Below are 15,715 nucleotides of genomic sequence, written 5' to 3'. Positions count from 1 at the left end.
TTTGAAAAATTGAAAGTTCTTGCTAATTCTGCATCCAGGCAACTGTTGTGCCTTTTTTCTCTTTTCATCTTTACTAGCACAACCAATCTCCAGCTAATCATTTCCTACTACCTCATGAGATTCTGTCAAGTCATGTCATTCCCTCCCCTTCTCCTTCCCAAGTTCCCTTCCTCTTGAACCTGGTCTAAGTCAAGCCCAGTGAAAAAGATGAGAGCTGTCAAAAACTTAAGTTTTCCTCCCATTTATAAGTAACCATGTGACCCTAAGTAAGCAACTTCACTCCTCTGAGCCTCAACTTTGTCATCTTTAAAATGAGTCTGGCTTATATAATTTTTAAGCTCCTCTCCAGCATTCTTAGATTCCATTATTAAGTAAATTCATGCCAGACTGTGAGTGTCAAATAACCCTGACATCCCAGGAGAAATTATATTTCAAAAGTGCCCTCTTCTTGTTAGCCCAGATTAATTTACTCATGAGGTCACTCAATCTTTTATATATTTATTCAACAGATATTTGTGAAGTATTTTCTAAGGTCAGGGGATGCATGGGTCAGTATACCTGGTATCATGAAGCTTAACATGTAATAAGAATATAGAAAAGTACACAGGTATTTATAAACAAGTGTGATATTACTGTAGGAAAAGTACAGGAATCGATTAGCCATGCTTAAAAGATAACAGTGTAGATGAGGTCTTATCTGGAGGAGTATTTAATTATAGTTATGACTAAAGCAATTTTTAGACATTTTATTATATCAATTTTTATTGAATTTCATCATTATATTCTAATCACATAATATAGATTATAATCTAATCTAATTTATTTTTATTACATTCATACAGGGAAGGCACAGATACTGGAAAAACATTTTGAAAATTTTTATAAGTACTATGAAAGAGTAGTGTATTATCAATTCTTGGGTCTGATACAATGAGAAGTCACACACACACACACACACACACACACACACACACACACATCTTTGTCTTGGCAAAATGTGCCCTTGTTTGAGTTCCATTAATTATCTCTCAGCAGGAAGCTCTCAGTAGTACCTCTCACACTCTTCAGGAAAGTCATGACGTCAGTGCCTCCAGTTCCTTTATTTTCTTGCTGGCGTGAAGGAATCACAATGTACTTAGTTACTATTTTTAGGTGATAGCTTCTCAGGGAAACCATAGCTTTCACGCACTCATTGTAATCTGCCTGCAGCTCAGTATCACCTTTTGAAAGAACAAATTCACGGACTGAGGGGCCTGACTCTAATGAGAGAAGAAATTTCCGGTGAGCTGGTGGCATATATTTTCGCATTTCCTGGAGGAATCTGGCAGCAGATTCTGAAAGAACAAGAGAGAGATTAGGTAGAAGAGAAGCCAAAGTGTTCCCCCAATCCATGTAAGAAGAGTGGGTAGGAGATCACACATCACCATTGCAGCATGAGTTTACAGCCATCCTATTAATGCTATTGGTCTTGCTATTAGTAATGATAATTATTGTAATATATACTTAATTCTGAAAACCAAATGAGCTGAACTCATTCTTTCATAATAAAGTTTTTTGTGTGTCCTTTCTCACTTCCCTATTATTGTATTTGATCCTTCTAAAAAGCTGATGATATAGATAGGGTATATTTAATCTATACCTGACAGATCATGACACTGAGTCCAAGAGAGTTTAAGGGACAATTTTTACATACATGAGTTAACTAAGAAAAAAAGCATATTTTTACCTATGTCAATATGTTTCCCTTTGACAATTATGTAGAAGTTTAGGAAAAGAGAGAAAAGTACAAAAGTTCTTACTGGAGCTTCTTCTGCCTGCTCTAAACCCCTAGAAGGAATATAATGAATGTGGTTCACCTTTCACCTTTGGTTCATCTTTAAAATTTGAGTGAATGGGACAGTAAGCTGGCCAAGAGCACTGCCAAGCCTCCCCTTATCACTGAGGTCTCCACCTCCCCAACTTCAGTCCCATCCCATTTGCAGGTGACTTTCTCTTTCTGAAACTGGTCATACATTTCCAGAATGGGCTTCACCATTCGGACTTTATATACATGCCCAAACCTCAAGACTGAGAGGGTGATGAACTTGGGTTTTGGTTCTGGCTTCACTACTTTCTAGCTGGTTAATAAGGAGTCTATCACTTATCCTCTAAAGAAACTTAGAAGTTCCTGCTTGGCTGTCTGTGGAATGGGATGATGACAATATAGTCTTGCCTTACTAATTCTTCTACAAGTATTAGATAAGGTCAGATGAGATGCTGATTTTTTAGACATTAGAACACTATTGTATATGAAACGATTATTACTTGTCATTGTCCACTCACCTTCACCAGATTGTTGCTGGATGCCCAGCAGAACATCAAAGCACTGAAAGATGCTGCTTTGGGCAGCACTGCCCCCTGCATACTTCCTTGGAGTGTCCGAGAAACCTTCATACTTCAGACCCTTTGGCAGTTTGGAGTTGTTTTTCCACCTAGGCCAGGAAGGAAAAAAATAATCACTATTTGGATAATTGCCAAATTTTCTGGTATAAAATCTTATACTAGAGGATGAATGGAAAGTGACATAAAATCAACTTCATTATTCTTCTTTCATATTCCCCTTCCAGTCATGTTCATGTTTGAGAAAGACAAATAATATGGTCTGAGCAAATTTGGCAAAAGTATTCTAAAAATGGAATTTTACCTTTGCACTAGCAAAGATCATTCTTTGTTTGTTTGTTTGTTTCTAAATGATTACCTTTCCTGTCCATACTCCAGTGCATGCTTGGCCAAGGAATAACAGAGAGACAGTCTATTCTTTCTCTATAACATGTATTTTATGATAGGAATTATTTCCTAAACCCAATGGATAATGGGGACTATCAGTGGGAATTTGATGTGTACTTTATGTGAATTGTTTAAAACAAATTCAAGCATAAGATTACCTACCCAGACAAGTATGTGCGAAGAACATTGTAAAATGTGTTCGGGTCCACATATTCTGTAAAAAAGATGAGGTGTGTTTAATTAAGCAGTTATCAGAACTTTCAGAGGAGATCAAGATATTGTAAACAACTGATAATGGGTTTTGGTTTAGGCTGCAGGAAAGGCATTATGTCAGCCTGTGCAGAACAAGCTCTCATTCACCTGACCTTTTTGAGGGCAGCCCCCATCTACTCAAAGGGTCTTCCATTAGCTGACACACAGCTTGGGTCAAAGAACATAGGCCCACCCAAGACTCCTCTTCAGGAGAGCAATTAAACTGTCAACGTTTCCTTAAAACTATTTCATCTGCTTACTGATATAAAAGACATACTACTTACATAAGGAAACAAAACTACACAAAATGAAAAGCAGAAACAAGAGCCTCAGGGGCTCTATGGACATCATCCCTGAGTCTCCCTCCCCAAACATTACTAACTTTTCTGATTTAAAGGTCAATCTTCCTGCCAAGGACGAATCAGTACTAACTCAAAGCCCAGTGGTACACAATCACATATTGTTAAGGCTGTCCAGCAGGGCACAATGTGTGTGTGTGTGTGTGTGTGTGTGTAAATCCTTGTTTACATACATTTTTAGTTATTGCTGTTTTTTGGCTCTTAATTTTGTAATAACTTTTGAGCTCAGTGGCTTTTCTATGTTGTTTCTTACTTAACTTGTGAAAAAGCAGAATTTGTTGGGAGTTCCTATAAACCAGGAGCTAAGTACTTCAGAACTTAGAACAGCCTGAACCTTCCGCAGGTTTCTCCATGATTTCAGTGAGAGGCAATGACATTATTTACAGTTAAGCAGACCTGGCTTCACAATTTACTACCTGTGTAACCTTGGGCCACTTATCTTATCTCTCCATTAGATTACCTTATCCATAAAATGCACATAATAAAACCTTCCACAGGAAAATACAATCATTTAGGGAGATAAAGTGAAAACAAACCCACTAAGTGAGAGTGTTTTTCTTCCGTTTTCTCAACAACTCTAGCCTCAGAAAATCAGAAGCACGTGACTGTGAGCCTTGCATGTTTTTGGGTATACAATACTTACCATGAATTTTTTCAAACTCTTTACAGGCTTGCTGCAGAGAAGAAGCTATATAACGCAGTGCTTTTTGCAAAGCACTCTGGTCCTCGTTTTTAACTGCCTTGAATAAATCGGGAATTACCTTAAAAAAAAAAAAAGATGAACATACAAGGCTTACTAGCATTAAATATTGGCATAGAATAAAATTCTCCTAATTCTTAATCCCTAAATTAAATGTAGGATTTCCACTTCATTTTTGGGCTGAGTATCCTTTAATTGTTTGACTAATTTCCTTATATTTAATTAAGTTTGGTTTTATTTTTATTTATTTATCATTTAGAGATAAATCTATATAGTATTACATAGTTTCATTTCTATTTCTAATCATCAAAACCATTAGATTTATGTCACTATGTGATCTAGTTTCAGTGCCAAACTGCATTAAAAATGCATCTCTCCTATTAAGGTTTTAAACTTAATTCTAAATATATGGGCCTTGGGGTGCCTGGGTGGCTTAGTGGGTTAAGCATCCAAATCTGGATTTCAGCTCAGGTCATGATCTCAGGGTCATGAGATCCAGCCCATCAGCCTCCATGCTGGGCATAGAGCCTGCTTAAGATTCTTTCTCTCCCTCTGCCCCTTCCCGCTTGTGCTCTCTCTCTAAAATAAATAAATAAATAAATAAATAAATAAATAAATAGGTCTTACATTTTTTATTTAGGTGATACACAAAAATAAAATATTTCTACCAGATGTTCACTTACCATCCAATTAAATAATCGAATGCAGTATTTACTTAGTCAAGATATATTTCATGCATAATATAGTTCAGTTACTAAGTGACTGCTCTGCTTATGCAAATAGAGATAAAAATTTGCTTGTAGGGATGGACGTACTTTGATTGCAGAAGCAGCTGCTATCTCCACCAATAGTGAAACCAGGAAAAATCCTTTACAGCAGTCTCCACCAGGAAACCAAAACAGAACATCCATGTTCCTAAGAAAATAAGTCAAGGAAGTCAAGAATTTAGCAGTAACACTGGTGTATTTGAGTGCTTTGTAGTTTTCAAGTATTTTTATTCCATTCTAGTTGCAAAAAAATCTTGTGAGATAAGTATGATAAGTTTTACTATCTATGTTACATTGTTGGGAATATGAGTATTAGGTCCATTGTCTAAGATCTAATAGTAGGGTAAGTTGGGACTTGAAATTCCATTTTAGAATTTAGGACTAGAAATACCAAGACCATTTCTGTTTTTATTTTCTCATTAATTTTTCACATGCATATACATTACTGTATTTGTATATTTATACATACTCAATGCTTATGGAGACAATTGTGAGGTAGAATTTTAAGTAGTCTTTTGGCTTTAAATAAATATATTTATGTCCATATTTTTGTCTGTGAACCTGATTCAATTTTTCAGTGGTTTACCTGCTTTACATGAATTTGGGAAATGCAAATGACTGATTAGACCCTAGTTTCTTTCTTTCTTTTTTTTTTTTAAAGACTTATTTATTTGAAAAAGAGATAAATAGAAAGAGACAGCTTGAGCAGTGGTAGGGGCAGAGGGAAAGAGAAAATCTCAAGCAGGCTCTGCCCTGTGTGTGGAGCCCTATGTGGGGCTGGATCCCAGAACCCATGAGGTCAAGACTTTAGCTGAAACCAAGAGTCAGACAAACCAAGAGTCTAAGCCACCCAGGTGCCCCCCCCCCCGCCATTTTCTCTTTTATTGTAATTTTGCACTAGAGCAAACAAGGTCTCAATATCTGTAGATCTGTAAATTCATGGTGGTTAAATTCACAGACTCTGAAGCCAGTCCATTTCTGCAACTTAACTTGCTGCATGACACGTTTCTGCCTCAGTGTTCTCATCTTTAAAATGAGACTGATGATATCATCCTCTCATTTAAAAACCTTCCATAGATTCCCATTGATTTTAAGATACTATTTAAACCCCTCATCATAGCCAAAAGTCCTATGTAATCTTTCTGCTACGTTTACTTCTCCATCCCTTTTCTACTATGTCCATCAGTCACTACTTATCAGCGACATTAGCCTTCCTTCAGTTCCGATAATGCAACACAATTTTCATCACTTTGAGGCCCTCACTCTTGCTGTTTCCTCCACTATGAACACTCATCTTTTCCTTCTAGCTAATTTCTTCCTACTTACTCTTTGGAACTCAGCTTGAATAACTCGCTACAGGGATTCCTTATTCATCCCTTTCATTTAGTTGGAGTTCCCAGCACTTTATCCTCTTACTCTCCTCTTAGTCATAAAGAAATTTACATAATTTTCCTATATCTGCTTTCCTCACCAGGGCAGGATTATTCCTAGGATATTTACCTTTGTATCCCTAGCTCCTAGCCTCTGCTCAATACATAAACTCAAAATGGTAAGGATTGGGTCAAAAAGAACAGGTTTATGTATCTGGGTACTATGGTCATTAAGTCAAAGACACAAAGATGTATATGCATTTTGCATTTATGCATATTAATTGCATTTTTATATATGCAAGTGCTATTTTTGTATATATCTATAGCTATAATATCAAGCAGACACAGTCTTATCACAGTCATAGAGCTAATTAAGGATTGGGATTATTTGCACTTTAAACAATTACTTGAGTTATTTTTTGCCTGAATTCAATTGGTCTTTTAAAAAGTACATTTAGAGGATATTGATAAACCTACACTCACTTTGAATAACAATTCTTATAATAAAGTAAGAAGCAAATACTTACTCATAAGTCATGGGCCTTGTGAAAACAGCCGTGAAGCAATGGATCAATTAGAAGAGAAAGAGAAAATCAATTTAAAAATCAAATAGCTTTGAGTTATTCTTATTCAATTTAATACTACTGAATTATCAAAGGTAAGACATAAATAAAAGAGCAAAATATATACATGTGTGGTTTTTGAAAATACCAACTATGCATTGCAAACACTTAGGACTTTGTAAGTAAAAAAAATAAATAAATATTCAAGGAACACACATGGTCAGTCAAAACCAGTTGCTACTAATAAACTTTTTTTAAATTTAAATTCAATTAGCCAACATATAGTACATCATTAGTTTCAGATGTAGAATTCAGTAGTTCATCAGTTGCATATAATACCCAGTGCTCATTATATCAAGTGCCCTCCTTAATGTCCATCACCCAGTTACCCCATCCCCTCACACTCCTCCCCTCCAGCAACCCTCAGTTTGTTTCCTATAGTTAAGAGTCTCTCCTGGTTTGTCTCCTTCTCTGATACCTTTCTATTCTTTTCCAGATCAAACCCTTTCAGTTTATAGTTTGCTGTCTACAGTACTCTTCTGCAGTTACACACCCAGAGTCCTGGGGCACCAGAAGTCTCAGGTCCTTTTATTGCAACAGATTGCATTGCTTAAAGGAGAGGAGGGGCCTAGAACCTCAGCAGATGGCACTGAAGGCCCAGGCATTGCCATCTCTACTGCTGAAAATGTGTCAACTCTTAAATTAACTGAATAGTTAAAAAACAAATTTGTAGAATCTCCAAAACATGTTAATTAAGGAAAACCAGACACAAAAAGAGTACATACTCTATAATCTCATTAATATGAAATCCAATAGCAGAAAAAATAATTTTTAATATGACAAATCAGAATAGGTTTACTTGGATGTAGAGGAGAAAACTGAATGGAAAGAGCCACAGAGGTGATATTCTGTATCTTGCTTAGAGCTAACCCTGTATATAGAACAGGCAGTTAGGATGGTGCATTTCACTGTATGTTAATTACACAACTTTCTCTCATATATTTTTAGTTATATGCCAGCAAAAGAAATCATACCCCCAAAACAGAACAAAGCTGTGCTGCCGAAAATTAAACCAATGGCTAGTGCCCTGTTGATGAAAATAGCATGTGCTTCTTCAGTTCCTGTTATAATCACAGTTCACATACCCATTGGGATCCTTTTTCTTCCAGTTTGCCAAGACACAGTCTGCATAAAGCAGAATAGGAGGCAGACCCAGCTTCTCAGAGAGTTCACAGTAAGGAACAGCAATATTCTTTGGCAGGACCTAATGAAAACACAAAATTTAGTATTAACCTTCGAAGTGTCTTACATTTTCTTCTGCTTCCTGCTACCATTCCAACGACTCTATTAGTGCCAAAACATGAGCTGTTCATCACGGCACTCTGAAGCCAAACAATCATAATTTTCTCTTCCTCGTTTCATAGCTTAGTCCTAGTAATCATTAAATGTTTATGTTTTAGATGTGGGTTGTGTACATAATCTAGTCAGAGCAAAAGGAGGTAGAGGGTACAAGGAACAAGGATGCATCCTTGACTTTCTAATGGCCTGGAGTTACTTGTAGTCATTCATTTACTCATGCATCCATCCCATAAATATTTGTTAGACGGCTTCTCTATGTGAGGAGCTCTTTATCTACAGGCAATACAAGAATAAAGTAAATTTTCTTCAAGAAATTCAAAGTCACTTGTAATTAAGACTTTGGGATATGATATATAGTAAAAGGGTAAGTGGTTGGCTGCCCTTGAGCACAGCGCTGACAGAAACTCTCTCCTGGATGATTTTTTAGAGTGACGTTGGGGCTCATCCTTGAAGACTTGCTTGTGTCAGCCAAAGGAATCTCCTTTAGCCTTCTTTTCTGTTCCCATGAAGAGTATACCAACTGGACTGACACTCGGCTCTTTCACTCACCCTTCCTCAGAGGAGGTATAGAGGCTTATCTGACCATTGACTGTGGGAGTGGGACTGCAGCTCAGCAGACTTTGTTTTCAACTCTTTTTTCCTGACCCTATTACTCTGGATCTGCTCTGTGCCTGGCCACACTCTAAAAGGCTCCTACCCCCTTGGGCAATCCTGATGGGTAAATGCTTTCCTAGCAGGCCCATTGTCACCACACATGCAAGCCATATTTTCCAACTGCTCTATTAATCATGATGCTAACCTTTTATTCTTTATCTCCCTGACTTCCTCATCTAACTATCATTTGGTTTATAACTAGATGGTCCCATATAATAATTAAGGTCACCCTTGTCATCAGCAGCTGATGGTTGGAATATGTGTATCCAACCAGCAAAGGACAGGGATGTGTAGCTCATCTGGAGTTGTGGGCAGTGGGATTGCAATGGTAGAGATGGTATGATGATGAGGTCCTCTCCACAGTTCTGCAAAACTCATGGGAGCTATAACCTAAGTGGCTTTATATTAACTTAATAGACCTGGAGATGATGGTTTAACAAAGAACAAAATGTTAGAAGGAAAAACATTGGCTATCAAAGTGACACCTGGATGTGTGCTTCCCGGTACAGAGCTTGTGCCTCTGGGAATTGAAATATTTTGGTTTGCAACTAATTTACTTGTTTCAAAAGGAAATTTTTTGCTCTTTCTGAATTAAAGAAAAGATCAAAGGGAAACAAAAGGAAAGTTGCTTAATTAAAAAGTTAATTTGGAATGACTTGGGAAAAAGAAATGCTCAAACATATCTTAATCTATTAGAGACATGCAGTTACTAAGAAACTCAGATGCTAGTTTCTAGCCCATTGTGAAGAAAATTGTGCCTTATATTGATGTATCTTATTTTTTATCCATTTACTTTACTTTTCTACAATTTCCGCACTTAAATATATTTGTTGCTGGTTCCTAAAATCTGTTTTGGAATAATGTAGTATATAAAAACTAGATAAATTGAAAATATATTGTCATGTTTTATTTTATAATTCTGACTTCACTCTCATAAATTTATTGTCTTTTGATTAACCCATGTACATTCTGGTCTCCATATTTTTTGCTGGTCCTTTCTTTCTCTTTTCTGCTCCTCTCCTCTTTGGGTAAGCTCTACCAATCTTTCAAGAAGTAGTTCAGGTCCCGCTTCTTCCTTTCCACTTTCATTATTATACCAACTACTCTTTAGCTATTCTGGGCTCTCATGCTTCTGCATCTAGCACAGGCTGCCTTTGTTATTGATGATCTTTCTTTACAATGCTTACACATTTAGCGAGACTCAGATTTTAGCAAGTCTAGTGAGGCTCGGTGCTTAGGTTGTCAAGCTATCTTATACCTTTGTGTCATCAAAAATCTAGACATGATAGTTTAATGATTATAAAGAAATATAAGATGATCCCATGATTATGCAGAGAGCTTTTTCCTTTTGTTTAGATATCAGGGGATGACATATCACATAGGTGGACAATATGTGTTGTTGTATATTTAAACAGCATGTGGAAAGACAAACAAGATAACATTCCAATTACTTTTGTCAAGCAGGGAAAAAAAAATATTCCCTAAATGACAGAAGTTACTTCTGGAATCTATTTTATCTCTTTGTGGTTTAAAGAGTCAGTATTGCAGTCTGCACTGGTTTCATGAAATTAGAATTGTCAGATAAAATACAAGATGATATTTTAAATCTAAAGTTATCTACTGTTCATGAGAGTAGAGTGAAACCCATATATTCTTCCATGTTGACGGATGTAAGATAGCACTTTAATATTAAGAAAAGCCATAATATGTTCACATCTCCCAAAACTCATTAATAGAAAAAACATTTCATATTCAAATATATTGATTATGGTGTCATTTACAATGGTAAAATATTAAAAATAAGTACAGAATAAATGAAGCTCAGGAACTCAGTAAAAAACTATAAAGTGATTTCGAATGATGATTAGAAGGACTGTGTACTAACTAAGAAATGCTTACAGTATACTTTCAGAGAAAGATACGGAACATACACCTATATACACAGGATAGAGCAAGTGTGTTACATAAGTAAGAGATTAAAAATCCAATAATGATAGCAGTTGGATATTAAATCAGTGAATGACTGTTTTCCTTTTTATTTTTTCCTGTTATCCAAGCATCACAAAATCTAGTTATAATACTTTCAGAATGTTTTTACATTAAATTGGATGTAAATTGTCATGTAGCATAAGAAATATCAAAAAAAAAAAAAAAAGCTCCAAACCTCTCGAACATCTTCGTCACCCTGATTCCACACATATGCCATGGTGATATACCCGAGGGTCAGATGTGCAAGGCGCTGCGACTTGTGATCTTTGAGGCCATCAATACTGTGAATTTGTAACTGAAAATAAAAGAGAGGTTGATTCAAATCGATATGGGTGATAGCACAGCTTCAAAGCCAGGTTAAAAATGTTAAGAAGCTATCATAGGAGTAATGTAATGTAATGTAATGTAATGTAATGTAATGTAATGTAATGTAATGCTTTTCCAGACCTGGTCAACTCTTTCCCGTAGTTCATTTTTTTCAATCAGTTCCGGTAGATTCTTAGCGATGGAAATCCATTCATCATAAGGTGGAGGTAGCTCCTCCTTGAAAAAAAAAGAAAGAGGACTTTTATGTAGTAGCAAAAGTTTTTATAAAATAGTTTTGTTTCTGACTGATGGTCTCTCTCGCCTCTAGATCTGCTCTGTGCAATGTTGTCCTGTCACACAATTCCCCGTCCAGTAACTCCAGTCCCTGCATTGTCACCTGTACACCCAGGGCTCACAACCTTCTTTTTCTCTTCTCAAGCGCTTTCACCTGCCTCTTTTTCACAGTTCATCTCAAAAGGTCCACTGAAATCATCCTGATTATTCCAGTCTACCCTTATAGCCCCAATTATGCATCCTACGTGTTATACCTTTACACTGTTAAGTAATTTATTTTTATCTGCTATTTATTTTTTCTTCCTGGCTAAATTAAAAACTTTTTTGAATGGAAGAAAAATGAGATTTTTTTTTAGATGTCACCAATAGACTAGGCATTTTGCTCAATAAATATTTAAATGTTATAATGACCAAAAATGTTGATTGTTATCTCCATTTCATAAATAAGGAAAACAAAGCTCAGTTTATGAAGTTGTTTTGAATATGTAGTTTATTGTCATTGAATATCTAAGTGTTTCCAGATTTGAAAAATCAATGCTCTTTTAAAATCCCACTTTCTGAGGGCAAGGATTTTATCATGCTTTTAATTTTCTATTTCTCACAGAACCTGGGACAATACTGGACATGTAGGAAATGCTGTATATTTTCATTTTGATTGTCTGCTTTGGTACTATAGGCTTATATTTCATTGAGCAAGTGCAAATAAAAGCCAAACAAAAGTTTCTCCTTGGCTCTTATTACATTTGTACTTTCATCTCAAAGGAAAACATGTAACAAAGACCTAGACAACACCCTGAAATGAGATTCAGATCTCTGCACAACTTCCCATATGCTCTTTCCTATTCCTCCTTCATTAAGCTGTTTCCAGACATGTCCTTGAGGTCATCAATTCTGAGCTATGGAGACAGAGCAAAATTAGATTAACTCAAACCAATGTAGATGAAGTTTTAAACTACAAAACAAAGTTAATATTATAAGTAAGCTATAAGACAAAAAGGCAAATGTAACATAAAATTCAAACATTTTCACAGGCTGCAGGTAACTGAACAGTCTTTGTCTCTGTCAGGGCAGACTTTTAACAATGAAAGATCCTAACCCTAACCTTTCTTGTTTCTCTGAATTTCTCTCCCTATCCACAAAAAAATGGTATCGTCTAGTGTTTTTAGTAATACAAATATCTTTTTTTGTTGTTTTGTTTTGTCTTCTACCATGTAACACAACTGAATTTTTGGTTGTTACTATTTTCCCCAAATAATGGATTTTTTTTTTTTTTTGGTTATATATCATGATTAGCCTCCTATTTGGCAGAACTATCAACAGATGTAAAATTCAATCAATAATAACTTCTGGTTCAGGGATGCTTGGGTGGTTCGTAAGTTAAGCATCTGCTTTCAGCTCAGGTCATGATCCTAGGGTTCTGAGATCAAGTCCCACATTGGGCTCTTTGCTCAGCGAGGAACCTGCTTTTCTCTCTGCCTACTGCTCCCTCTGTTTGTGCTCTCTCTCTCTCTCAAATAAATAAATAAATAAAATCTTTAAATATATATATATATATATATTTAAAGATATATAAGAAATGTATACACACACACACACACATACACTTATGGTTCGTAGGGTACTTAAATGGTATAATATAAATCAGTGAAAATAAAGCAGCAGGTCATTCAACTACTGCTAGATTATATAATGTATTTTGTATTTATGTAGAATTAGAAGACATATCATTTTCCTTTGGAATAGAAAGCTAATAGATTATATGAAGTTAAATGGACCTTTTTGAGTTTATAATTTCAAGGAAGTATCTTCAGTGAAGAAATAAAAATAGCTCCTAATTTATTTTTTTGTTTCGGGACACAATCTAACTTCTTAAGCATCTTAAGTGGCAACATTATTTTTTTTTTTAAGATTTTAGTTATTTATTTGACAGACAGAGATCACAAGTAGGCAGAGAGAGAGGAAGGGAAACAGGTTCCCCACTGAGCAGAGAGCCTGATGCAGGGCTCGATCCCAGGACTCTAGGATCATGACCTGAGCCAAAGGCAGAGGCTTTAACCCACTGAGCCACCCAGGCACCCCACAACATTATTTTTTAAACAGTTCAGGAAGGGTTTTGTTTTGCTTTGGTTTGGGGGTTTTGCTTTACCCCTGGGAATCTGTTCTAGAGGTCTCCATAAATATCATAATTGTCTTTTTTTTTTTAAGATTTTATTTATTTATTTGACAGACAGAGATCACAAGTAGACAGAGAAGCAGGCAAAGAGAGAGGGGGAAGCAGGCTCCCTGATGAGCAGAGAGCCCAATGCAGGGCTTGATCCCAGGATCCTGGGATCATGACCTGAGCCAAAGGCAGAGGTTTTAACCCAGTGAGCCACCCAGGAACCCCAATTGTCTTAATTTTAAGAGAACTTACTGTGGGGAAAAATGATATGAGGTTTCACAGTTCCTGAAAAAGATTTTTGTTCTTGTACCACTGTACATGTTCAAAACCATCTTATTCTCTCACTTTGGTGTGCTTGAATGAAACAGTAGCAAGTCTGAGTATTAACTGATTTGCAAATATAAGGTAAACTAGGTGCTTTTAGCAATAACATTAAATTAAATTAATAATTTGAAGAGAAGAATAAGATTGGGAGGAAGAATTTGCTTTAGATTTGCCTGTATTATACAAAGTATTTACAGGATGTTATTTCTAAGTACAGTCAAATTGGATCTCTACTAAAAATGTATATTTGCAGCATTTAAAGATGCCCTCTAGGGGAACTTGGATGGCTCAGTCAGTTGAGCATCCGACCCTTGGTTTTAGCTCAGGTCATGATCTCAGCTTAGTGAGATTGAACCCTGTATCAAGCTCTGCACTCAGCAGGGAGTCTGCTTGAGATTCTCTCTCCCTCTGCCCATCCCTCGCTCATTCTCTCTCTCTCTCTCTCTCAGATAAAAGATGTCCTCTAGAATATAGAGTCTGAACCACAATAAATATATACATACTTGTACATAGAATTGTCACAACATGCAACTGGTTCTTAGAAATCACTTGGAATCTCATGAACCTTATTAAACTCAGGAGTGGGGTAGGGAGAAAGTAATGCTTTATGATATCTTCTTCTCTTAAGAGAAGCAGCATATTATAATAATTTTAAGATCATTAACTCTGGAGCCAGATTAGTCAGGTTCACATTCCATCTCTGCCATCATTAGCTGTATGAGTTTGGGTAATTACTAAATTCTGCATGACTTAAATTTCTCATCAGGAAAATTTAGGATACCTTTTAGCATGTGTGTAAAGACGAAGTAAAAATATTTGTAAATTGCTTAAAGATGCTATATAAATATTTGATAATTGAAATATATAATAAGATGGTTTTCACGGCATTCTTTGGAATATGACTTAGAAAAATGTAGTTTTAAAGGCAAACGTTTACATGTCTTACTATTTTTAAGCAAAGCTTGTAAAAAAGGTAATTTAGACTCACTTGAATCTTACGCTTAGTAACAACAAGCACTATTAATACAACACAATGTTGTTTGATAGATCATCTCAAAAGCCTAATCAAAACAGGCACATATACTTCATTCAGTTTATGATATGTCACCCAAGAAAGGGGATTCCTTTGACTCATGGATCATTTATTACTTTGGCTTTTTCAAAATGCCCCCCCAAAATGCAGTTGTAGTAAAACAAAAGACTTTGATAATTTCCTTATCTCATCACTATCCTTATCTGTGTAAGGTAACTAAAAAATGCATTTAATTCTAAATTTCTAGGCAGAAAATTTTAAGTTAAGTATGAACAGTTTATTAAAATCTGCCTCTAATTTTGGCACTGCTTTATCCATTTGTTTAGTAAAAATTACTGAACCACATTTGTTCAATAGAAGTAGACTTATCCAGGTTAGCAATGATAATAAAACATTTTGCCCATGTCTCAGTTACCCCCATCTTACCAGTGGTTTTGGCAGAGCGAAGCCCACCTCTTCATCTATATGGTATTTTTCAAAAATTTCCTGAGAACTTCCCATAAAAACTGTTTCATTATGTGCCATCCTTGCAGTCTTCTCCTTTGGTCCTTTTCAGTTTGATGGGGTTTCAGAGCATCTATTTATTATAAAGCTTGCCATAGCCAATGACCACAAACTTAACACGTAGGCAGTAAGAAATTACTTCCACTTTTGGAATAGTTTCATTTTCTTTCTTTGTAATTTGATAAACAATAAAACCACAAAAGCATCTCTATTCATCACATGAAGAAACTGAAAGCTTATTTTCTTATGAAGTGTTTATTAATGAGAACATCATCTGTTTACTGCCATCAGGGAAGTCAGACGGAAACTGAAAT

At 35.9% G+C, this 15,715-nt stretch overlaps 1 protein-coding gene across 1 annotated transcript; it reads right to left on the bottom strand.

Moving 5' to 3' along the window:
- Positions 1-926: 926 nt before the first annotated feature.
- On the bottom strand, positions 927-15,608 carry IDO1 (indoleamine 2,3-dioxygenase 1). The gene is made up of 10 exons (XM_032838066.1): positions 15,324-15,608; positions 11,227-11,322; positions 10,955-11,074; positions 7,923-8,041; positions 6,742-6,756; positions 4,893-4,992; positions 4,021-4,138; positions 2,929-2,980; positions 2,323-2,471; positions 927-1,334 (listed from the first exon to the last, which is right to left on the bottom strand). The coding sequence occupies exons 1-10, from the start codon at positions 15,420-15,422 to the stop codon at positions 1,018-1,020; spliced, it is 1,185 nt and encodes a 394-aa protein (XP_032693957.1). The 5' UTR covers positions 15,423-15,608; the 3' UTR covers positions 927-1,017.
- Positions 15,609-15,715: the final 107 nt, after the last annotated feature.

This window comes from Lontra canadensis, unplaced genomic scaffold, assembly GCF_010015895.1.
Source record: "Lontra canadensis isolate GAN:19392208 unplaced genomic scaffold, GSC_riverotter_1.0 scaffold101, whole genome shotgun sequence".
Classification (NCBI taxonomy): Eukaryota; Metazoa; Chordata; class Mammalia; order Carnivora; family Mustelidae; genus Lontra; species Lontra canadensis.
This window is presented reverse-complemented; position numbering and strand designations above follow the sequence as displayed.

Coding starts and splice junctions, on each gene's coding strand:
- IDO1 (XM_032838066.1), bottom strand. CDS start 15,422: ATGGCACATAATGAAACAGTTTTTATGGGAAGTTCTCAGGAAATTTTT. Junction 8,042..10,954: donor GTGACGAAGATGTTCGAGAG/GTTTGGAGCTTT, acceptor TGTTTTCATTAG/GTCCTGCCAAAGAATATTGC. Junction 2,472..2,928: donor CTTCGCACATACTTGTCTGG/GTAGGTAATCTT, acceptor TTCCTGGCCTAG/GTGGAAAAACAACTCCAAAC.